The sequence below is a fragment of the Gobio gobio genome, assembly GCF_949357685.1.
Source record: "Gobio gobio genome assembly, chromosome: 7".
Classification (NCBI taxonomy): Eukaryota; Metazoa; Chordata; class Actinopteri; order Cypriniformes; family Gobionidae; genus Gobio; species Gobio gobio.
In genome coordinates this window covers 54,208,967-54,234,311 of record NC_137103.1, presented here as the reverse complement: position 1 = coordinate 54,234,311, position 25,345 = coordinate 54,208,967, and the positions used below count along the sequence as shown (strand labels likewise).

Below are 25,345 nucleotides of genomic sequence, written 5' to 3'. Positions count from 1 at the left end.
ACCGGGAGCGCATCGACTGAATGTGCATGTTCACTCGGCGCATCGCCAGTGGAAATCGCTTGGGTGTGAACACTCAAGACGCGCCGAAAAACGGCACGAAAAACGCTGGCGATAAGCGCGTGCGATATTCGTCCCGGTGTGTACAGGCCTTAAGAGTCTGAGCCCAAAACTGGGGTTCATGACCTCTGGGGGTCCATGAGGGAACTGCAGGGGTTCACGAGTTTAATTAAAAATTAAGTAGATTAGTTAATAATTAAATTTAACAATACATAATACAAATTATGATTTCAAAAATAAAATAAAGAATTAATTAATGTTATTAAAATACATTAATAATTTTTAAAAATTGAAATATCAATAATAAAAATGTATTTAAAAATAAATAATAATATATAAATGAAACATTAATGTAAAGTGAATAATTAATACGTTAAGTAATTAAAATAATTTAATTATTTATTTGTTTTAGATTTTTTTAAGTGATAAATCATTAAATTAAACAATAAAAAAATAATAGTCATTGATTTAAAATGAATTAATTTTATTAAAATACATTAATAATTAATTAAAAGTAATAAATATCAATAGTAGAAATATATTTAAAAATAAATAATAATATATAAATGAAACATTAATGTAAAGTGAATAATTAATACGTTAAGTAATTAAAATAATTTAATTATTTATTTGTTTTAGATTTTTTTAAGTGATAAATAATTAAATTAAACAATAAAAAAATAATAGTCATTGATTTAAAATGAATTAATTTTATTAAAATACATTAATCATTTATTCAAAGTAATAAATATCAATAATAAAAATATATTTAAAAAGATGAATAATATACAAAATGAAACATTATTGAAAAGTTGATCATAAAAAATAAATTAAAATGAAAGAAAAATATGTTAAAATAATATAAATAATAAACAATATTTATAAAAATAAAAATTATCTTAAAATGAAAAGCTTAATAATTAAATAAATCAATAATTATAAATTATTTAATGAATAATTGTTTGAAAAAATTGCATAATAAAAAACATTTATATTGTATTTGTTTACCTGTATGTCATGTAAACATTACCCAAAATTAGAGAACCGTGAACATGTGAATGCGTTTAATTAAAAAAATAAAAGCAATCAATATAAAACACTTGCATCAAAAATCCCTGGTTTAAGCGATATCACGTTTTACTGAAAGGAGTGAAATGGAAAAACTGCACAATAAATATTACACAATTGGAAGATGAAAGATTGATTCTCTTTTTATTTGTAATATTTTTTTTTTTTGCAAACATGTTTGGACAATTTGTAGTTAAAGTCATCGCTGTGTAGTTAAAGTAATTTGTAGTTAATCTACAGCTACTGATTCTGCGGTTATAATTTTTGTTACTAAATTTGTATTTATTTTTACATTTATTTAATTACATTTTTGTGTATATATATATATATATATATATATATATATATATATATATATATATATATATATGTATGTATGTATGTATCTATAAGATTTTGTTTATCCGTCCAAGTCCTGAGTGCAAAGGGTGGAGTTGGGGAAGAGGGGAGGGCATGGGTAATAGTGGTCTAATAAGTTTTCTTTCTAGTATGGCAAAATGTTCTGTATGCCTTTTCAAAAATAAAAAACACTAAATTACAACAACAACAAAAAAAGTAATTTATAGTTAAAGTCATCGCTGTGTAGTTAAAGTCATTTGTAGTTAATAACTGTCACCGTCCCACAGGTGGGACGCCTGGTGCTCTTTTTTTGATCGCCTTTTTTCATATCATATATTTAAGTAATTATCACAAATTAGGTATCATTTGAAAGCTTACAAACTCAAAATTCATCCTTTGAAAACCGTTTTGAAATCGGACATTGTGTTGCCATAGAAACGTTACTCTAAATTATTCTAGTGGGCTCCTCCCCTAGTGGGCGCTGTCATGTTTCATATTACAACAATTATTTTAACTACTTTATATTCGAAATCTTTTCCAATCTTGACAAAACGCATATTGTCGGAAAGGTCTGAGTCTCAAGGGTCCATATTTGGTGACTGTTTTGTGATGGAAGTAATATTTGGACAGAAATTTACAGGAAAATGCATCAAAACAACAATAAATGGAATTTGAATGACACCCGGTGGCTATTTTTGGTACAGCACCCTAAACAAAATCTCATGGGGACTTCAATTTTTGTGATATCAACTTCAAATTTGGAACACAAATTGGTTAGACATATGGCTTTGATTTTATAGTAATTTTAGAGTAAATTCTTTTTTGTAAAATATATATTTTATATGAAATAAAAAATATTTAGTACAGTATTTTTCATTTACAGTAAATTTAAACTTCCATAACTATTTCATACTTTCATTGCTTTCACTTCAGCAATAATCTGCAGAATGTCGTCTTTAAAACGAGACCAAACTTTGGTCTATATTCCAAAGCATTCTTGAATTACAGCCCTTAAGTTTGGATAGTGCATTTTCATGTGTATTCTCAAAAAGGGGGGTGACAGTTAAAGGGTTAAAGTCATTTTTGTGCCAAATGGAATAGCATCTGTCATGAATTCTTCATAAGATCATTAACCTTGTGCATCTCCCACAGACCGGATCTGCTGCGCTCCGATGGCATTCCCAGCGTCGAGCCTCTATCTGCTCCATCACCACTGTCAGGAAGCCCAAAAGTGTCCACCCCGCCTGGGAAAACCCGGTACCGCAGTAAACCCCGCCACCGGCGGGCCAACAGCAAAGGCAGCCACAATGATTTCCTGGGTGCGCTGAGGTCCAATTCGGCCCCCTCCGAAGAGCAGCAACCCCTACAGGAGCAAAGTTACCATCTCCACCATCATCACCCTCCACCCGAGGGTCCCCTTGTCCCGCTGCAGAACCGGGCCAGCGCCGTGGCCACGTGTGCCAACAACCTGCGCTACTTCGGCCCAGCAGCCGCCCTCCGCAGCCCACAGACTGACCACCTCCAGCGCCGGCTGTCCGGCTCCAGCCCCGATCTCATCTCCACCGCGGTGGATGCTGATTCCCGCCACCGCAGGTCCTCCATCCCTCCGGCCGTGGGCTCCGGTCCTGGGCCGCTTTGCCCCTGCTGCCAGGCTCACCCGTTCCCCGGCTGCTTGCACTGCCAGGAGACGCCCCCATCCGCTCCCAGCCATCCCGAACTCCCACATTACTCCCTGCTGAGAACGAGTGAGGGAACGCCGCCCGCCGCCAAGAAGACGCTGGAGCCGACGGGAGAGGGTGAAGCTCAGGGGAAGAGAGAGAAGCCGGAGCAGGGCTCGAGAGGAAGCTCACTGCACACACTCAGACCGCTCAGAAAAGTAAGTGACACTAAAGACTGATAATAAATCATCATTTCTGAAGGATCATGTGACACTGAAGACTGGAGTAATGATGATAAATTCAGCTTTGATCACAGGAATAAATTACACTTTACTATATATTCACATAGAAAACAGTTATTATGAATTTTAATAATATTTAAATATTTTTACTAGTCTGGATGCCAGCCGAACCCACAACATTTTAACTCGGGCAGTTCGGTCTGGACTTGATCGTTAGAGGAGTAATTATGCCTGAACAGAAACTGTTCGGACCAATGAAATCATCAGGGCGGGCTTTAGATGATGATGGACAGATGATCAACAGTGACGTAATCATCCACATCATCAAAGAGCGATTGGGTTGAATTTGTTCTAATCCTAAACGGAGAACTTGTTCGTATATGCGTTCACCTTTACTATTTCTCTCAGAAATGATGATGGTGTTGGTAAGTACTCCAATGATTTTTTTACAACACCGGCAAAGATCGTTTACACTCATCTTTTTCTTCTAACGTTTTTTATTCCAGCGTGCGTGCAGACAGGGTTGCCAAGTTTTTACAACAAAACCCACCCAATTGCTACTCAAAACTAGCCAAAAACAAGCCCAATAGCTTCCGGGGGGGTTCTCCGGGGAAAAAATGGCATTTGGGGGGTAAAATATGTGTTATTTTGGCAGGGCTGCCTGATACAATTCACATTCCTGGGTCTGTATATCATAATCTGGGTCGCTTCAACCCGCGGACTTGGCAACACAGTGCAGTTGAGTTCTGTTGACATTTGACAACTAACGTTAAGCGTCGCTCCGTTGCTCTGATTGGTTGTAGGTCTATCCAATTGAGGTCTTTTCTGGTTCGGTTGAAACAAGCCCATAATCACAGCCCAACCGAGCAGATCAGACTCATATTCTGACTAGAATTGAGGATGATAACGTCAGGCTATATTTTTACTGTATTTTTGATCAAATAAATAATAAAAATAATGATTTAAAAAATAATAATAATAATAAAATGAAAATAAATAATTAATAAAAAATGTATTAAAGTTATTAAAATACATTCATAATTTTTAAATATTGAAATATCAATAATAAAAATATATTTAAAAATAAATAATAATATATAGAGATGCTCCGATCAGCATTTTTGGGGCCGATCACCGATTACCGATCACCAAGATCATGATCTGCCGATTGCCGATCACAGAATGGCAGGGGAATGGGAATCTTTTATCTATAATCTTGCAGAGTTTGCACCATTTGTAGAAATGAAACTAACTCTAAATTAACTGTATTGAGAAAAAAAAACTGTAGAAATAGGCTAGAGTCAAGATCTTGAAGAACCACCAAATGTTTATTTTAGAAAATGAGATAACTTAAGGCTACTGTAGGCCATCTTTCCCAAATAAATGTAAATAATAGATGTATATAATTATCTCACCTAAATATTTGATCATGCAGTGCATTTTTTTTTTTAAAGACAAATTTTCAGGTAGGTCTAACATTAGTATTGAGATAAGAAATACTAAAGACATTTAATAAGAAATCAAATGTAAATTTATATTGGTCTTCCCTGAATAAATTAAATTAGATTAATCCTTACACTTAAGGTTGCAAAAGTCATTCAAGAGCAGTGAGTGTCATAAAGATTCATCAAACAACACAAGACAAAGAGAAACTCAGAGACAGCAGCAGTTTATTCGACAGCTGTCACTTTAAGAGCGAACACGGTTACAGTTACAGTTCAGCGCAAACGTTCACTCGCGAGTCACGACGGGGTTTACGCACACACTCGTCAAGACGGTCATTTAGTACATACATTTGTGTGTATCTGACCATTTCACCGCAATTTGTTCTCGCAAGCTTTTTGTGAGATGGCCTGTGTGTGTGTGTGTGTGTGTATGTGTGTGTGGGCGCGCGCTCACGGTCTGGAGAGCGCGCGAGTGCTGAGCGGTTTGAACACTGGCAAGACTTAAAAATAAATGCAAATGATAAACTTTAGTGACGATGCGACACTGGCTCGATTGTGCAAGTGGCAAATCCTGTCAACTGTGCAGCTCGATTTTAGTGCAGATGCGATGATATGATGAAGCCATTTGAGCATTTTGAAAGGGAGAGAGAGCGCGCGCACGCGGTGATTTACTCGCGCTGTTTGTGAACTTACGCAGTCATTTGAAAACTTTCTGTGAGATGTAAGTTATTTAATAGAAATATGAATTGTACCTCACCTTCAGCATTATAATTCTTTTACCCGCGCTGGAAAGAGAATGAGACGGTGTCGCTGCATGTCATGTCCTCGCTCTCACGGCAGGCGCGGGTTTATGTGTCGTCAGCATGCGATCGGTTCATGAGATCGGCCTTTTTGGAGACCGCCGATCAATCATCCCAAAGCGATTATCGACCGATAGAGATCGGATGCCGATCAATCGGAGCACCCCTAATAATATATAAATGAAACCTTAATGTAAAGTGAATAAACTCCCCGTTTAGCTCCACGAGTCGGTGGGCGGGGCTTGAGGCGGTGCTTCTGCTTCCTATGACGTCAATGGTCGACATATTGTGAGATCTCTCGTTTTCTGGGCCTGGTGTCTATAAAAGCTTTTCTTTGACTAACAAGGACGTTTTCAGCTCTGAAACTTTTAAAAAATAATTTTTATATACAAAAGGCTCAAAGGAAAGTTGATTTCTCAATTCATCACCCCTTTAATGATATCAGACTGTCGGAAAGCTTAGACACTTCTGTTTATCTAATCATAACTTGATTATTTATAGGAACATGATGTTCATAATTCGTTGATTAGTGAGGGATTGACTGTCAATTTTTTTGTATTTTGAGGCTTTTGAAATGTTGATATTATCAAACTGATTTAGAGTGACACACATCAACTAACGGCAATTCACAGAATTCATCAAATCTACTGAAAATGTTTATTGATTATTGATTGATTTCTGCTTTTGATTTCGCACCAAATTTATGTCATCCTGTAAGATGGAATTAATGGAACATATTATAAAACACATAATATGGGGGGAAAATACAGATTTATCACCTATTAAAACAATATTCCCCAGAATATTTTGCTCATGAAACATTTTAAGTAGAGAAAGAACATTTAAATAAGAACTAATGAATATGATTTACTCAACAGTCAAACGTTTAGGAGTTTAGTCTCTGCATTTATTTGCTCAAAAATACTGTAAAAATTGTGAAATATTATTTCAATGTAAAATGACTGTTTTCTATGTGAATATATAGTAAAGTGTAATTTATTCCTGTGATCAAAGCTGAATTTATCATCATTACTCCAGTCTTCAGTGTCACATGACCCTTCAGAAATCATTCAGATATGATGATCTGCTGCTCAAGAAACATTTATGATTATTATCAGGTTTGAAAACAGTCGTGCTGCTTCATATTTTTGTGGAAAAATAATTTTTCTTCAATGTAATCCAATATAATGGGGATGTGAAGCTGCATCTGGTCCAGATGTTTTGTGTGTGTGAGTGTATATTCCTGATGGATTTAACACATGATCTTTTGCATGCGTCCGTCAGGCGGGAGACGAGTCGTCTGAGGAAGAGGAGGGAGAGGTTGACAGTGAGGTGGAGTTTCCACGCAGACAACGGTGAGTCTGCTTCGATGATCAATAATTCATATTCATGATTCTCCAGATCAGTGAATCTTTAAAGCTGTGTTTCTGTAGCCATTAAGGCCCTTTCACACCGGACGCGTAACGAAAAAGCGAATATTTCCAGTTGAGTCACAATGTAAACATTTAAGTGCCACAGTCGTACTGACGGAAACACATTCACTTTCCATAGTCGCGGACGCAATTAGATAATTTTTTTTTTTTTTTTTATTGATTATAGCTAATATCTGTAGCCTACAGTGGGCAAACACAGCTGCATCTGTACAGCTGTAAACACAACTACAGCTGTAATCTCGTGAGAAATGCCATACCTGGCAAAGGTTAATGTTGATTGAATGGCTAGTGACATCAACTGGACATTTCGTCACCTTTGTTTCCTTGTATGTGATTGGTTTAAGCCTTTTCTGTCAATGCGAGTGTTAACAAAAATCGACATCGAAACGAAAAAAATAAACATCGTTTTTTCGCCACAGCACATTCGCGTTCGGTGTGAAAGCACACATTACACAAACAGCTGATCAAAAAATAAAACCATCGCGCAAATTATTCACGCGTCAAAATCGCGTCCAGTGTGAAAGGACCTTTAGCCTGTAGAACGTCAGGATTCATTGTTTAAACGCGAGACACTACAGGCAGAGACATTGTGAATTTTGGTTTTTCATAGCGTGTTGTTTCAGAAAGTAGTGGAAAGAACAGTTTGAGCTATTTGCATTTGTAGATTTCAATTATAATCTTTCCACTTCAGCAGCTTTACATACAAAGAATCATCCTTAAAGGATTAGTTCACTTTTAAATAAAGTTTTGCTGATAATTTACTCACCCCCATGTCATCCAAGATGTTCATGTCTTTCTTTCTGCAGTCGAAAAGAAATTAAGGTTTTGGATGAAAACAGTCCAGGGGTTTCCTCCATATAATGGACTTCAATGGGCTCCAAACGGTTCAAGGTCCACATGACAGTTTCAGTGCAGCTTCAAAGAGCTTTAAACAACACCAGACGATGAATAAAGGTCTTATCTAGCGAAACCATCAGTTTCTGCGAGAAACCCAGCAGTATTTATGATATTATTTTACCTCTTATCAGACAAACGTGATCATCTCTGAGCTCAGCCATAACTTCCGCTAAGTGAGGTCAAAATATAGATGTATACGTAGATGCCTCATTAGCGCTTGCACGGATCAGTAGAATGAGGGATCTACGATCGATATATCTATGACCAGGCTCATATTTGACCTCACTTAGCGGAAGTTATGGCGTTTTTCTGATGAGAGGTAAAATAATATCATAAATAATGCTGGGTTTCTCGCAGAAACTAATCGTTTCGCTAGATAAGACCCTTATTCATCATCTGGTGTCGTTTAAAGCCCTTTGAAGCTGCACTGAAAATGTCATTTGGACCTTGAACCGTTTGGGGCCCATTGAAGTCCATTATATGGAGAAAGATCCTGGAATGTTTTCATCAAAAAGCTTAATTTCTTTTCGACTTTATAAAGAAAGACAAGGACATCTTGGATGACATGGGGGTGAGTAAATTATCAGTAAAAGTTTATTTAAAAGTGAACTAATCCTTTAATGTTGTCCCCTTCCAGGCCTCATCGCTGTATGAGCAGCTTCCAGTCGTACTCCACCTTCAGTTCGGAGAACCTGTCTGTGTCTGATGGAGAGGAGGGCAACACCAGTGACCATTCCCACAGCGGCCCACTGGAGCAGCTCAGCGCCAGTCAGGAGGAGCATCTGGACGAGCTGCTGTCCCACACGCCGGAGATCCCCATCGACATCTCCACTCAGTCGGACGGCCTGTCGGATAAAGAGTGCGCCGTCCGCCGGGTCAAGACTCAGATCTCTCTGGGCAAACTGTGTGCGGATGAGCACAGCTACGAGGTGAACGCTGCAGACCCGTCTACATGAATCTGACCGCTCGTTTTAAGGGTTAGTTCACCCAAAAATGAAAATTCTGTCATTAATGACTTACCCTCATGTCGTTCGACACCCGTCAGACCTCCGTTCATCTTCAGACACAAATGAAGATATTTTAGTGTAAATCTGATGGCTCTGAAAGGCCTCCATTGGCACAATGCACTTTACACTCTTAAGACCCTTAAAAGGTACTAAAGACGTCGTTACAAAGTCCATCTCACTACAGTGGTTCTACAATAACTTTATGAATCGGCGAGAATAGTTTTTGTGCGCAAAAAAACCCTAAATAACGACTTACATAGTGATGACGATTTCAAAACAAGGCCTCATGAAGCTTCGAAGCGTTATGAATCAGTGAGTCGATTCAGCAGTTTGAATCGCCAAATTTCAGCAGTTTGGCAGTTTGACACGCGATCCGAATCATGAATCGACTCACTGATTCATAACGCTTCGAAGCTTTATGATGCCGTGTTTTGAAATCGTCATCACTATATAAGTCGTTATTTAGGGTTTTTTTGCGCACAAAAACTATTCTCGCCACTTCATAAAGTTATTGTAGAGCCACTGTAGTGAGATGGACTTTGTAACGACGTCTTTAGTGCCTTTTAAGGGTCTTGAGAGTGTAAAGTGCCATTGTGCCAATGGAGGCCTTTCAGAGCCATCAGATTTCAACTAAAATATCTTCATTTGTGTTCTGAAGATGAACGGAGGTCTGACGGGTGTCGAACGACATGAGGGGAAGTCATTAATGACAGAATTTTCATTTTTGGGTGAACTAACGCTTTAAATCAGGCTAATAACTGCTGCAGGGATAATCATTCATTCAGAAAAATGTCAAATCGAAAACAAATTTAAAAATTATAAGCATTAAAAATGTTTTAATAAATACTTAATTGTAAAAATAAAACAATCAGAATAAGACAATTACTAAAAATATGAAATATTTGAGTACAGGCAGTTAAAATGGCAATTATGGAACATTTGAAATAAATAAAATAAAATAGATTTTTTTTTTTAAATGCATACAATTAAAATAAAACATTACTGACAAATATGGAACATATGAAATCAAATAAAATGTTTGAATGAGAATGAAATAAATCACTTCCTAAAAGTATATTTTATTACAAATAAAACATTAAAATAATCAGAATAAAACAATTACTTAAAATATGAAATATTTGAAATAAATCAAAATAAAATAAAAATTTCCTAAAATACAAACAATTAAAATAAAACAATTGCTGAAAAGTCATGGAACATATGAAATAAAATAAAATAAATGTTTAAATGAGAACAAAATAAAGCATTTACTAAAAATATATTTTATTAAAAATAAAACAATAAGAATAAAACAGTTACTAAAAATAATAAATATTTGAAATAAATCTAAGCATTTTTTTAAAATACAAACAATTAAATTAAAACAATTACTGAAAAACATGAAATATTTGAAATACGATAAAATAAATAATTGTTAAATAAAAACTAAATAAACTGCTTACTAAAAATATATTTTATTTGAAAAAAATAAATGCATAATTTAAAAATAGAAACAATCAAAATATAACAATTACTAAAAAATTTATTAAATTAATAGAAAAAAAGAATCAGAATAAAACACTTTGTAAAAAGATAAATATTAATTAAATAAATGTATATTAGAACAAATACATAAATAAAAACATTTACTAAATAAATCTATCTTAATAAAACTATTACTAAAAAATGTTAAATAAAGTAAACTAAATTATTTTAAAATAATGCATTGTATAGTAAAAACAATCAAAATACAACAATTACCAAACAAAAATGTATATATTTAAATAAATTTAAATAAAATAATAAAAAACTATCAAAAATAAAATGATTGGTAAAAAGATAAATATGAAATAAATACATTTATATTAGAATAAATACATAAATAAAAACATTTACTAAAAAAATCTTTATCTAAATAAAACTATTACTAAAAAATGTTAAATAAATTAAAATAAAATAATAAAATGAATAATTTTAAAATAATAAATTGTATAACGAAAACAATCAAAATACTATAATTACCAAACAAAAATGTATATTTTTAAATAAAATAAAATAATAAAAAAATATAAAAAAAATAAAATCATTGGTAAAAAGATCAATATTAATTGAAATGAATTGATATTAGGAGAAATGCATAAATGAAAACAATCAAATAAAATTACTAAAAAAGTTTGAAAAACTAAAATATGAAAAACAATCAAAATAATAAACTATTTTATTTGTTTACCTGCATATCATGTGTCCATTAACCATCATTAGAGAAAAGTGAACGTGCGAACTTATAAAATATTTTAGGTCAACGGTTGGTTTAAATGAACCAATCCAAACAATTCATCCACGAATCTTGGCTAATCTGAACACAGTCATAATTGCAATTTCATAACCGGACAATATCGTGAAGAATAATCATTCGTGTTTCTGACGAGATGTGGTGAATCAGATATTGAGCAGATCAGTGGCGTATGATTGGACTAACTCTCTCTTTATCTCTCCGGCCAGAATCCGCTGCATTTCGGTGATTCCGACTGCGATACATCGGATGCAGAATGCTCTGACGCCACCATCAGGAACAAGCAGCCCTGCGCTCCCTCTTCCTGGTGAGCCTTCGGAGGAAACCACGGCAATAATCCACGCCTGCTGTATACAGCCCTGACCCTTAGCCCGTTTGATCCAGCCCTTCCCATAATCCACCTCTCTCTCTCTGAGCATCTCAGGCAGATTCCTCTGATAATGTAGCTAGAGTAACACGCATAATTTATTTTATTATGAGCTGGAGGAATTGCAAAACAAAAATCAGGAACTCGAATTCCAACAAAAAGAAAAAATTCAGAGTATTAGCGCTGGAGTGTCCCAAACAAAACAAGGCAACTCAATAGCAGGTTAGTTAGCTAGTTAGCTAGGTTAAGACGATTGTGGTCTGCAAGAATGTGTGTATATATGTCCGTAGGTACGTCGAGGAAAGTGTTAAGTGTGTAGATCCATTCCATGACGGGACCACAGACACATGGGACGTCCAAAAACTGCTACTTCCTGAGTTTACAGAAGCGACGCCCTTCAGGGTAACTCTAGTTTGAGCACCAGCAGGAACAATGTCTCTTTTTCTTTTGGTTTCGTTTGACTTCATCTGTGGATGAATCCCAGCATGCCTGCTTGGTCGGCATTTGATCAGCCAATCAGACGACTGCTGCTCGCCTCTACGGACAAATAGGAAGTCAAAGAACAACTGCTCCACTGGAAGGGCGTCTTTAATGATCAAATCAGTGTTTAAGCGAACCCGGAGCAGCTTTTTTCTCATCTCAGGACTGTGTTTGAAGCTGTGGACGGCCAGCTGAGAGCAGCGGACATCGACCCTAAAGAGTTTCTTTTCTTCCGTCGTCTTTAACTCGACGTGAAAAACCAACGATGTAGATGTTCTGGAGATGCAGTGTCCCATTAGATTGAGTTAAAGGGATCTTGATCCGAAAACGCACTATAATTCATGTCATTCCGGACCTGTTTGACTCTCGTTCTTTCATAAGTATCATACACTCTTGAAAATAATGCTTCATGATTGGCATTGAGAACCTTTCCATTCCACTAAAGGTTCTTTAGATTTTTAAAACGTTCTTCACACTACAAAAAGATTATTTTAAAGTGCACCTATTATGATATTTTATTATAGTTATAGGTTTGCATGCATCCAAGGTCAAAAACACTTTAATTTTCTCGTGATATACATTAGACAGGATCACATATCTTAAAGCTACACTGTGTGATATTTCCCCCCATCTAGTGGTGAAAAGGTATATGACCATCCAGTGAATATTAGTTTCTGTTCCTCTCAATTCCGATTTCGTTTTAACTCCTACGGTGGCCGATTTAGTCCAAGATTAACATGGCTTCTAGTTCGACCTCGTCCACATTCGACACGGTGCCATCGAGTGTTAAAACGCCAAAGGCGAAGCTTGAATTTACGGGTATGTCCCTCTTTGGCTAATGTACTTTCAAGATGGAGGGGCAACATGGCGACCCGCATTCGAACCCTCACCCGTATGTATTTTCAATGGCATATTATAAACTTACGAGAATACTTTATTACTTGAAAGAAGTAAATATACATTAATGAGCACATATATTTTTGAAAGAACTAAGTGTTTTAGCTAAGAATAAACTAAAAAAGTTACACAGTGTAGCTTTAAGAGTCTGGTCTTGTCTGCTCTGATTGGTCAGATGGTCCAGTCTGTTATGATTGGTCTACTCTTCTCTGATTGGTCAGATGGTCAAGTCTGTTGTGATAGGTCGACCTCTTACATAGAAATGAAATGGCTATTATTACAGTATATCTGAATTTCAGCTCTAAATCTTCCTCAGCGTTTGACACACAGTGATACGAATGGTTGTGGTGGTTTTTCCGTAACAATTCCAGCATGAGTCCTCCTCCTTTTGAAGCGCATGCAAAGTTGAAAGTTTGCCAACGCAAACCAAACTCGGCATTGTTTGAGGGCGGGGCAAAGTAGACGTCACTCGCGAGAAGCCAATGAACACCATCGGCTGGCATTATGCAAATTTGCTACATTGTTGGAATTACTGACGTCTGGTTTTGGCAGCTCAGAATCAATTCTTTCTTTTAGGCGACATTAACTTTCTTTGTCATGCACTTTAATCTTTAAACTTTGCAGATCTTTTACATTCTCACTGCATGAAGGGCAGCAGGGCTCGACATTAACGCTTGTCCGGGACAAGTGGATTTTTTGAAGGGGCAAGTGAAAGAGAATTTTACTTGCCTGACCGGACAAGCTGATTAAAACGTCAAAAAATAACTAGAAAATCACCAAAATGCAACAATTTTGCATTAATTTAGTGTAATTGGCGATCGATAGTGGATAATATATAATGTGTAATGAACTGACGGTAACAGGTTGTGCAGTTGACGCTCGCACAGCCTCTCAAGGAGAAATCTCAACAAATGAGCGCCGCTCACACAAAGAAACTCCGTTAACACACACGGTTAACATTAGCTTTTATATTTATAACATATGATTCAGTTAAACAACATCACACGAGCAAGAGTGCTGTTTTCCTGAATACCATCACGACTGAAAATGAGGCTGATTTCATACGACAGTTTCATAAACAATTCATTAACATTAAGTCACTTACATTTTAGATGCAATATTCACTGTTTTTGTTCAATTTCAGCAGCAAAAATTGTTCTAAACAAAGATCTCAGCAGAACCATAACACATCTCACAGCAAAGGTGTGTGTTACTGAAGGATTCAGCGTTTCAATGAATCGGTTGAATCAAAGATTCAATTACCTGTTCATAAACGACAGCCTCATTCTTGAATGAATCATCCGTTTGAATGAATCGTTTAAATGAATCGACTCAATGACTCACTCATTAAGACGGTCACCTGCTGCCACCTACTGGTGGTTTAGTTTATTACTTATTTGTATATTCAAACATATTTAAAACAATTTCATGACATTATTTAATGCAGTTGTAATTTGTTTGCGTTGAAAATTATTTAATTTGATTGGTAACAGCCTATAGTGTCTTATTCTAATTTAAAGGCCCCCTGAAATCAAAATGGAAGTTTTTTTAGCTTTTAGTATGATTATGTTAGCCTTAAGGTTATGAATAAGCTAGTGTGTTCTAAAACATATCGGACCCATTTCAATTCTGCACAGAATGCTGTATTTCAAAGCGATATGGAGGAGATTATGATGATAAACGGTTAGAGATTAGGAGGAAACTCTGGCTTTACCAAACAGAAAGGCTCTAGTCAAACTATGGTATTAATGCTAACGCTAACAAGCTAAACAAAACCCAGAAGCAAAAACCCAGACGTTTTTATAAGCTGTTGACCCAAAAAACGAGCGTTTAAGTACAAAAAAGTGGATTCAGGCCATTGAGACAGAGCGCGCGGGTCATATTACACTGATAACTACGACGACTAGAGGGGAACATAATCAGCGACAGGAAATATAATATATAAAACAGACATTTGGATATTTGACTTAACAGTGACAAAATGTTTACTGCACACATAGACATACTGAGACACACTGAGTGTCAGGATCCCAAAATTTCCTCATTCTTCAGCTGAAGCTTCACTTCGTATTGCCTGTATCCACTTTTATCTTCTTAAACGCTCGTTTTTTTGGGTCGACAGCTTATAAAAACTTATTTCTGTGTTGTTTAGCTTGTTTGCTGTACACCTCGTCACATTTCAGCTTTTAGACATTGTTCTGTTTTTTGTTATAAGTCCGAAATGACAATGAGGCAGCCCCACGCAATGCAAAGTCAATGGAGAGCGTTGGATTGTTTTCCCCCCCGGTGTGGGCGTGGCCTAAATACGCTCCGTCTCTATTGGCTGTTTCAAAAAAGGAGAGGAGCTGCTAACAGCTTGAGCCGTTTCAGGGGGAATCACATCAACACATTGAATAATGCTGCGTGTTTCAAGGCACTTCAGTGGGCCTTTCATTTCTAGATCAAATAAAAAATAAAATGAAAGCTGAAGCATAGCCTATATTTAATAAGATTATGGAAAAAATGCCCTTTATAAAAGGTAAAAATAAGCTGATTGAACACTGGTGAGAATATTGCTTCAGAATAAATTATATTTACAACACACACAAAAAAAACGGACAAGCAAATGTTTTACTCTGACAAGCACACAGAGAAATAGGGTGTCAAAATTGAACCTTTAAGGGTACAACAGCTTGTCGCTGGGGCCTTAAAAGGACACATTTGTACCTTTTTTACCACAGAAAGGTTCATAGTAGGACCTTAAGGTACGTATTTGTACTCTAATGTACTAATATGCACCTTTTAGGAGTAAAACAGGTACAAATGTCCTTTTAAGGGTACTGTCCCAGCGACAAGCTGTTGTACCCTTAAAAGTACAATTTTGACACCCTATTTCTCTGTGTGAGTGAATGACGGATTTACTTTACGCGAACCGGCTTAATGTCGAGCCCTGGGGTAATATTTGAAAAAGCATAATAGGGGCACTTACAGAATTATTCACTGAGAGTTTCTTTGGGAAACCAAAAATGGTGCGAAGCTGTTATTTTTAAGAGTGTAACAGTTCCATGCAAGAGCGTCATACAGGATAAGGGTGAAGAAATGGTGACAGAATTATGTTTTTTGGTTCAAATGTCCCTCTATAGCGTCTTTAATGTGTATGGTGTGGTTTTGATGGTGTTTGTGTGTGTTTCTAGTGTGCCGTTCATGGAGACTGCAGAAGCACAGACCTTTAAGCGAGCTCTGTTTGTTTAAGGGCCGCGGGTGAATCAGCAATAACGTCGCTTTTGCGCTCAGGCCATTGGGAATGGTTCGCTCAGGATGAATGTCCAGCAGGCTGGACAGATGCAGCGTCGCGAGAAGTGAGGCGAGGTGGAAATAAACTGCTTTGTAAAAGACCTCTATTTTTGCAGATATGAGTTCATTATTTTTACACCGGGAGTTTTTTTGAGTAAAAAAAAAAACGGAAAAGGAAAGAAAAAGTTCTCGTGCTTTTTGCTGGTTTAATGCTCAGGTTCAATGCTTTATAGTGCTAATGAGTCTCCACTAGGGAAAAGCGGTTCGTCTCGTCTTGCTCGTGTTTTGGACAATAAGGCACAATGTTTCGCAAATGCATTTAACTCCAAACCTGTGTCTCTGTGTAAACTCTCCCTTGCGTATGTTATTTGTCATTATGAAAGGGACACTGCATCGTCCGGCGTGTCTATATATTATTGTTGCATTCATATTTACCCTGTGTTTAGATATAGACGTTCTAGTACTAGTTAAAATGCCTCGTCCATCATCAGTAAATGCAGCCGGTCCTCCAGATGTGTTGCTGAGCCGGATAGGGCATGTGAAGTAAACTGTGAATGGTATTATTATTTTCCGTCTACTTGCAGCTTCACTAAAAATGAGCCTTGCAAGATGTAACTACACTAAAACTACAGTATCGTTGAATATGAACAAAGCAAAGGCCACTGGAAACAAACTGTAGGTCAACATGAAATCAAAACCAACCCTTTTTGTACTTTCTGGTTTATTGTGCACGATTCCCGTTTTAATTCGGTATTTTTGACCACAAAATGGCCGACAAAAGGGTAAAATCAAGCTCCGCCCCTTTTCTCTCTCTCTTAATATCACGTTTCACCCAGAAATGTAGTAAAACGGGTTGTGAACCGTGTTTCATGTTGACCCATTGGGGAGGGGGGAAATATCAGCCATTATTACTGTACAATTGAATTATTTAGTCATTTCTGTTCATTATGATGGTAATGTGCTAAAGACGCAAGATGAAGAGAACTTTACACGCACCAACCTCAACGTTTCCGTGTCGCGCTAAAGATCAAGCCTGCGTTTTTAGTGCGTGATGTATTGAAGTATGATGATGTATGAAGTCTTTCCGGCCGCAGAGCCATCGCAAATCCTGTAAAATATGATTTTAATTTAATTAATTTAAGTCTTTTTTTTTTTGTAGCTGGTCTACATGATCATTTTAACTTAATTTATTTTGATGCACTAGTAAGATTTATGTTAATTTCTGTGTTTTTCGTCTCTTATTGAAGTATTACTGACGAGTTGAGATGGCGTCTCAAAGGAAAAAAGAACATTTTGGTAATTATTTTCTCCACCTGTAAGCTGTTATTTTTATATGGAAAATGGGGGGGGGGATATCTGTACATTTATTATATTTTCAGATTTCATTCTCGTGGCAGGAGATTATTGGCTTGCATTAATGAAAGGATAATTTCAGCGTCATACGGTCTTAACTCTAAATCCTGCCATCTCTGTCCTATTAACCGTTTTGAATTGCTTTTTCTGCATATACAGGTATTTAAAAATGAACTATTTTTGTGCAGAATGTCTTCAGCTCTGGGCTAATTCTCCTCCTCCTGTTAGTTTCATGTCTCACCCTGTTTTCCTTCCTTATCTTGAATGGTGTTATGATCAACCAATCCTGACGATTTCCTGTAATAGCCTGTGCTCAGTGCGACAGGAGTGATGTGTAAAATCAAGGCAGAGCAACTGCATGGAATAAACACTGATGTACTGTACCAAACTCTCCGCCTCCTCATTCTGTGCATCTGTGATGTTTGGTTTGATCCCTTACAGCCATACATCAGTATTTCCTGTCCGTTCACTTAATGAGGTATGAAGCAGAACTGAGTTTAAGCGGTTAGTTCACATTAGGGATGCAACAATACAGTTAGTCCACGGTTCAATACATACCTCGGTTTTTAACCAGGGTTTTCGGTTCGGTTCTGATGGCTTGTCACATACATTTTTTGTTATTCTATTCTTAGGCGACAGGAACAGCAAGAGGTTAAGGAGAAAAAAGACTATTTTTTATTGTAATACTCTTTCTTTATTTTACTTAAAATATTGAAAAACCTTACTTAAACTTAAAACTTTACTTAAAAAAACCCTTGTATTCCTAGTGTATAGTATAATATCAAATAAATATATATAAAGATTAACACTGGCAGCTCAGAGCTGTACAGCAGCATTTAAGTATGAAATTTAATGAATAAATGTAAAAATAAAACACTCCATAGACTTCACATAAAATATACACTGATTCTTATTAAAGCTACTGTATTAGTTTTTCAGTCAAGAGCAGTGAGTGATTTTCTCTTTGTCTTTTGTTGTTGTATTAACATTAAAGGGATCGTTCATTCAAAAATGAAAATTCTGTCATCGAGAAATGAATACAGGTTTGGAACAATATTAGAGTGAGTAAATAATGACAATTTTAGAGGTGAACTGTCCCTTTAAGGACAGCGTGTTCACTATAGGCTGCGCTGCTGTCAATTTAAGACCTGCGTGCATCTAATATACAGACACACGCGATTTTACTTTCACTTTAGACACAACCGACTGTGTTTATGTTAACCTTGTGTGTATTTGACAGTATTAGTGCAGTAAGACGACTACTTAGTTTAGTAATCACGTGTTTGACAGGCGTTTAGTGCGCGCGCTCGGAAAAGCGCATGTTAAAACAGGGCATATGCAGTCGAATGAAGGCTTTAAAACGCATGCAAATAATGAACTTTCTTGATTGTGAATATCTATAGTGTCCCGTGAGTTTAACTCTACCACTAACGTGTGATGTAAATGTGTGTCGTGTTGTTCAGTATTGGGATGGAGGCAAATTATAGAATTTGTAGACAAATAATTAATTAAATGCAAAACCGAAAAAAACGCAAATTCAAAATTGTGTCTTTAAATATGACACAATAAGAGGAAAGAAAGTCTTAGGGGTTTTGGTACGACATGAGGGTGACTTTCGTTCTTCTTCTGAACACAAATAAAGAGGTTTTTGATGAAATCTGAGTGATTTCTGTCCCTTCGATGACAGCTTTGACGCTTCAAAAAGTTCATAAAGAGATCGTAAAACTAATCCATATCAATTGAGCAGTTTAATCCAATTTTTTTGAAAAGACTCGATCGCTTTATATCATGAACAGATTGCATCACGTTTGAGCTTCGGCGAGAACCAATGAGGTTCGTTCTCGTGTTACGCATCACGTTTGAGCTTCGGCGAGGAACAATGAGGTTCGTTCTCGTGTTACGCATCACGTTTGAGCTTCGTCGAGAACCAATGAGGTTCATTTTCGTGTTACGCATCACGTTTGAGCTTCGGCGAGAACCAATGAGGTTCGTTCTCGTGTTACGCATCACGTTTGAGCTTCAGCGAGAACCAATGAGGTTCGTTCTCGTGTTACGCATCACGTTTGAGCTTCAGCGAGAACCAATGAGGTTCGTTTTCGTGTTACGCATCACGTTTGAGCTTCAGCGAGAACCAATGAGGTTCTTTCACGTGTTACGCATCACGTTTGAGCTTCGGCGAGAACCAATGAGGTTCGTTCTCGTGTTACGCATCACGTTTGAGCTTCGGCGAGAACCAGTGAGGTTCGTTTTCGTGTTTTACGCATCACGTTTGAGCTTCAGCGAGAACCAATGAGGTTCTTTCACGTGTTATGCATCACGTTTGAGCTTCGGCGGGAACCAATGAGGTTCGTTCTCGTGTTACGCATCACGTTTGAGCTTCGGCGAGAACCAATGAGGTTCATTTTCGTGTTACGCATCACGTTTGAGCTTCAGCGAGAACCAATGAGGTTCATTTTCGTGTTACGCATCACGTTTGAGCTTCGTCGAGAACCAATGAGGTTCGTTTTCGTGTTACGCATCACGTTTGAGCTTCGGCGAGAACCAATGAGGTTCGTTCTCGTGTTACGCATCACGTTTGAGCTTCGGCGAGAACCAATGAGGTTCATTTTCGTGTTACGCATCATGTTTGAGCTTCAGCGAGAACCAATGAGGTTCTTTCACGTGTTACGCATCAAGTTTGAGCTTCGGCGAGAACCAATGAGGTTCGTTTTCGTGTTACACATCACGTTTGAGCTTCGTCGAGAACCAATGAGGTTCATTTTCGTGTTACGCATCACGTTTGAGCTTCGTCGAGAACCAATGAGGTTCATTTTCGTGTTACGCATCACGTTTGAGCTTCGTCGAGAACCAATGAGGTTCATTTTCGTGTTACGCATCACGTTTGAGCTTCGTCGAGAACCAATGAGGTTCATTTTCGTGTTACGCATCACGTTTGAGCTTCGTCGAGAACCAATGAGGTTCGTTTTCGTGTTACGCATCACGTTTGAGCTTCGGCGAGAACCAATGAGGTTCGTTCTCGTGTTACGCATCACGTTTGAGCTTCGGCGAGAACCAATGAGGTTTGTTCTCGTGTTACGCATCACGTTTGAGCTTCGGCGAGAACCAATGAGGTTCGTTCTCGTGTTACGCATCACGTTTGAGCTTCAGCGAGAACCAATGAGGTTCATTCTCGTGTTACGCATTAATCCGACTAAATCCGCTCAATCCACATGGATTAATTTTATGATCTCTTTATGAACTCTTTGAAGCGCCAAATTGGTAGTTGCGTATGATATCACTGGAGGGACATAAATCTGTCGGATATTGGTGTTTCCAAGAAGAACGAACGTCTTACGGGTTTGGATTTGGAACGACATGAGGTAAATAAATAATGACAAATAATGGTAAATAATGACAGAATTTTCATTTTGTAGCGTACTATCCCTTTAAGGGCCAGATAACCTATCATTTAATATAGTGTTGCATGTTCAAAGTTCACAAGTTTTATTGCATTTACAAATGATATAGAGGATGAGGTCTTTGGACTATTACTGTACAACCAGTGAGTTGTACAGTTTGGCCAATTCACTTGATTGCATTAACAGTCTGCTTTTTTATAATGCAAATTATAATTAAAAAGCAAGCACAAAACGTTCCTATAACATCCCATGACTTTGCATTTTTAGGGTTATTGCAACATAATTGTCCTGCAGCATAATGAAGAATATTCCAGAAGTGCCTGTTGCTCTAGGGTGAGGAAATCGTGCAGTTTGCACGCACGCATTGTGCCAAACCCACCGTGCATTCGGTGGAGACGTCAGCGCGCGCATGGGCGTCCTTTGCGTGTTCCCGGAAGGTCAGTCTACGCAGGAGACCATCCCACCACCAGACGCGGTGTAAACGATCATCTCCGAGCGATTCCTTTACAGTGGCGCGGTAACCGTATACTCTTATTTCGGTAGAAGCGGAAGACACGCGAGCAGAATGAGTTCAGCGGGGCTGGAGAAGCTGCGGATGACGGGCGCGGGGAGAGCCATCGCCGCGCTGACCAGCGGAGGAGACGCGCAAGGTGATGCGGGGCCCTGACCACACACACACACACACACACACACACACACACAACACGCACTTACACAAACCAGAGATGCAAGACACCAGGGTCGTGTTTGTTCATGTATTGACATCAAAAAGCATTAGGAGGTTTATATGAGACGGGATTTTAATATGATTGACACTGAGATTAATGACCTGCACGGACACCTGTCAGCTGTTTTTGATTTAAACATGTATTTTAAGGCTCCACCGCTCAGTTATATAGTATTTGGGGGACGATTGCAACACTCTTTGCATTTTCTTAGAGACAGTTTTGATTGTAAAGACACATTTTTTTATACATTAAACCCAAATATGTCAGCTACACACACACATATGACAATATAAATACAATTTATACTTAAGTAGACCAGAGGTGTAAAGAGTACCTGAAACTACAGATTCCTTACTGCGAAAACGACTCCATTACAAGTCAACAACTCCAATACAACTTGAGTAAAAGTCTTAGCGTATCTGATTTTAAGTATTTTACTTATATCAGTGGACAGTAGTGAAGTATTACTTTCTACTCAAGTATATAGGCTACTTGATCAGTGTTTTTCTTTCGAAAACGTCATTCTTTTCACTGCACTACATTTCAGAGTTCTTACCTTTAATACTTAAATACTTCTTTTTGTTCAAGATTTACAAAAAATGTATAATGAGAATGTAAAACATGAATCAATTTTCCAAACCGTGTACCCTGAATCATTACGGTACACTTATAATAAGTGTTTATATTGGGACTATTTCACGCCTGATTGGTAGGAAGCGCTGCGGAGGAGCACAGTCCCTGCGTGACTCGCCATAGATATAAACAGAGAAGTAGCAGCTCCGGCTGCAGTGTTCTTCCGCGAGACGCACGCAGTTCTGTTTATTAACGGCTAAAAGTTACGGACTGCAGATTTAATTACATTAAAAATGTAATACTTTCTTACCTGTACTCAAGTTAAAGTATACAGTACTATATTTTTAATGTAATTAAGTATTAAATTATATTCAATATGAAACGTAGTGCAGTTAAACAGTACAATATTTTGTTTTGGAATGTCGTGAAGTAAAAGTTTTCCACAGAAGAACACCGATAAAGAAAAATAAAACTACTTGGAAGGTAAAAATCCTTCACTAATGTCCGCCTTTGCTAAATATAGACTCAACGATGCACAAGTGCTCGACACCTGAGAGACATGCCAGTGAAAATAAGAAACTTGATTTGTAAGATGAGAAATCATGTTTATTTTCTTAAATCAATATATTGCAATAAATCCAGATCAACACAAGAGCCTCTTAAACCTCTACAACTGAGTCTCAGTTACGCTCAAGAGCATAAAAAGGCCATGAGGAAACCAATATCCTTCAAAGAGGGCTCAATCTAGCGTAAGTAATGTTAAGTCAAGTCAAATAGCCAAAGCCTTGCACTGGATGTGCTGGTTCAGCCTCATCTCATACACCAAACCCCTGCTAATGCACTGCATTCATGTAAAGGAGCTCATTGTTAAGTTTGGGTGTGTATAAATTGTATATATAATGTGTGTGTGTGTGCATGTCTGCAAATACATATATAAACAAACTTTAATGTTAGTTGCGATTAATCGATTTGACAGCCCGAATATGTGTGTGTGTGTGTGTGTATGTGTGTGTATACGTACGTGTATGTGTGTATATATATATATAAAATGTGTATATACTGTTTATATATAAACACACTGTATATATTTACAAACTTTAATGTTAGATGCGATTTAATTGATTTGACAGCACTAATATATTGTGTGAGTGTGTATGTACAGTATATACGTACACACACACACATACATATATATATATATATATATATATATATATATATATATATATATATATATATATATATATATATATAATGTATATATAAAAAGTATATACACATTACACATTTGCAGCTGTATCATACAAATAAATAGTTAAAAAATCATACATTGTGATTTCTGGATTTTTTATGCACCTACGATGACATTTTCAGACCCCTCCATGATTTCTAAGTGGGAGAACTTGCAAAATAGCAGAGTGTTCAAATACTTATTTTCCTCACCGTATATATGTACGTATACACACACATATACACACACACACACAATCACATAATATATTAGGGCTGTCAAATCGATTAATCACATCTAACATTGAAGTTTGTAAATATATACAGTGCGTGTATACTATATATACTGTTTATATACACACACACACTGTATATATTTACCAACTTTAATGTTAGAAAGGATTAATTGATTTGACAGCCCTAATATATTATGTGTATGTGTGTGTGTGTATACGTATATATATATATATTAGGGCTGTCAAAAGATTAATCGTGATTAATCGCATCCAAATTTAAAGTTTGCGTTTACATAATATATGTGTGTACACTGTATAATTATTATCTATACATAAATACACACACAAGCATGTATATATTTAAGAAAAATGTGTTATATTTATATAGATAATATTTATATATAAATTATATAAATGTATATACAGTATATACATCCAAATATTTATTAAATATATACATGAATGTGTGTGTATTTATATATACATAATAATTATACATACAGAGTACACACATATATTATGTAAACGCAAACTTTAAATTTGGATGCGATTAATCACGATTAATCTTTTGACAGCCCTTATTATATATATATATATAATGTATATATATACTGTTTACATATACACAAACTGTATATATTCACAAACTTTTATGTTAGATGCAATTAATCGATTTGACAGCCCTAAATAAAAATACAAAAACAGTTTAGTTTATTAATGCAAACTATAGTAGTATTTATATCATTATATTAAATATTGTAAAATATATGTAATATTTTAATGGACAAGGAATCGTGTGCAGTATGAATTTTAAACATGATTCAAATCCAGAAAGTGCTGACTCTCTCCCATTATTGTGGGGATGAAGGGCGGTGATGAAACTGGTTTGATGTGTGATTGTGTGTAAATGTGTCGCCTCTGCCCGTCAGGAATGAACGCAGCGATCCGCGCCGTGACCCGGATGGGCATCTATGTGGGCGCCAAGGTGTATCTGGTGTATGAGGTACACTCATGTTCTGATCTTTGGTAATGTTGGATGATGGACACATTTGAAATCGCTAATCGTGTGTTTACATGATATATGAGTGTGTGTGTGTGTGTGTGTGTGTGTGTGTGTGTGTGTGTGTGTGTGTGTGTGTGTGTGTGTGTGTGTGTGTGTGTGTGTGTGTGTGTGTGTGTGTGTGTGTGTGTGTTTTGATCTCAGGGGTATCAAGGACTGGTGGACGGAGGAGACAATATTAAACTGGCTAACTGGCAAAGCGTCACCAATATAATTCAGCTGGTAAGAGCATCAGATATTTATTATAAGCTCATCTTCTTTCATGAGTACACTACTGTTCAAAAGATGATTTATGTATTTATTATAAATACTTACATTCACCAAAGATCCAATGATTTCTGAAGGGTCATGTGACACTGAAGACTGGAGTTATGATGATAAATTCAGCTTTGATCACAGGAATAAATTATATTTTACTAGATATTCACATAGAAAACTGCTGATTTACATTGTAATTATATTTCACAATTTTTACTGTATTTTTGATCAAATAAGAGACTAAAACTGACCC

The 25,345-nt window shown here is 36.7% G+C and overlaps 2 protein-coding genes across 3 annotated transcripts in view; both read left to right on the top strand.

Moving 5' to 3' along the window:
- The window catches only part of map3k13 (mitogen-activated protein kinase kinase kinase 13), a 48,581-nt gene extending 36,822 nt beyond the window's left edge, over nucleotides 1-11,759 (top strand). The window contains 4 exon segments of the mRNA XM_079822415.1: nucleotides 2,617-3,340; nucleotides 6,894-6,964; nucleotides 8,577-8,868; nucleotides 11,449-11,759. Of these exon segments, the coding sequence (XP_079678541.1) occupies nucleotides 2,617-3,340; nucleotides 6,894-6,964; nucleotides 8,577-8,868; nucleotides 11,449-11,550 (1,189 nt within the window). The 3' untranslated portion in view covers nucleotides 11,551-11,759.
- Nucleotides 11,760-21,433: 9,674 nt separating this feature from the next.
- Nucleotides 21,434-25,345, top strand: part of pfkla (phosphofructokinase, liver a) — a 53,953-nt gene continuing 50,041 nt past the window's right edge. For both annotated transcript variants that reach the window (XM_079822433.1, XM_079822434.1), the window contains exons 1-3: nucleotides 21,434-21,657; nucleotides 24,704-24,777; nucleotides 24,979-25,056. In XM_079822433.1, the coding sequence (XP_079678559.1) occupies nucleotides 21,573-21,657; nucleotides 24,704-24,777; nucleotides 24,979-25,056 (237 nt within the window). In that variant the 5' untranslated portion in view covers nucleotides 21,434-21,572. The remainder of the gene's footprint in view (nucleotides 21,658-24,703; nucleotides 24,778-24,978; nucleotides 25,057-25,345) is intronic.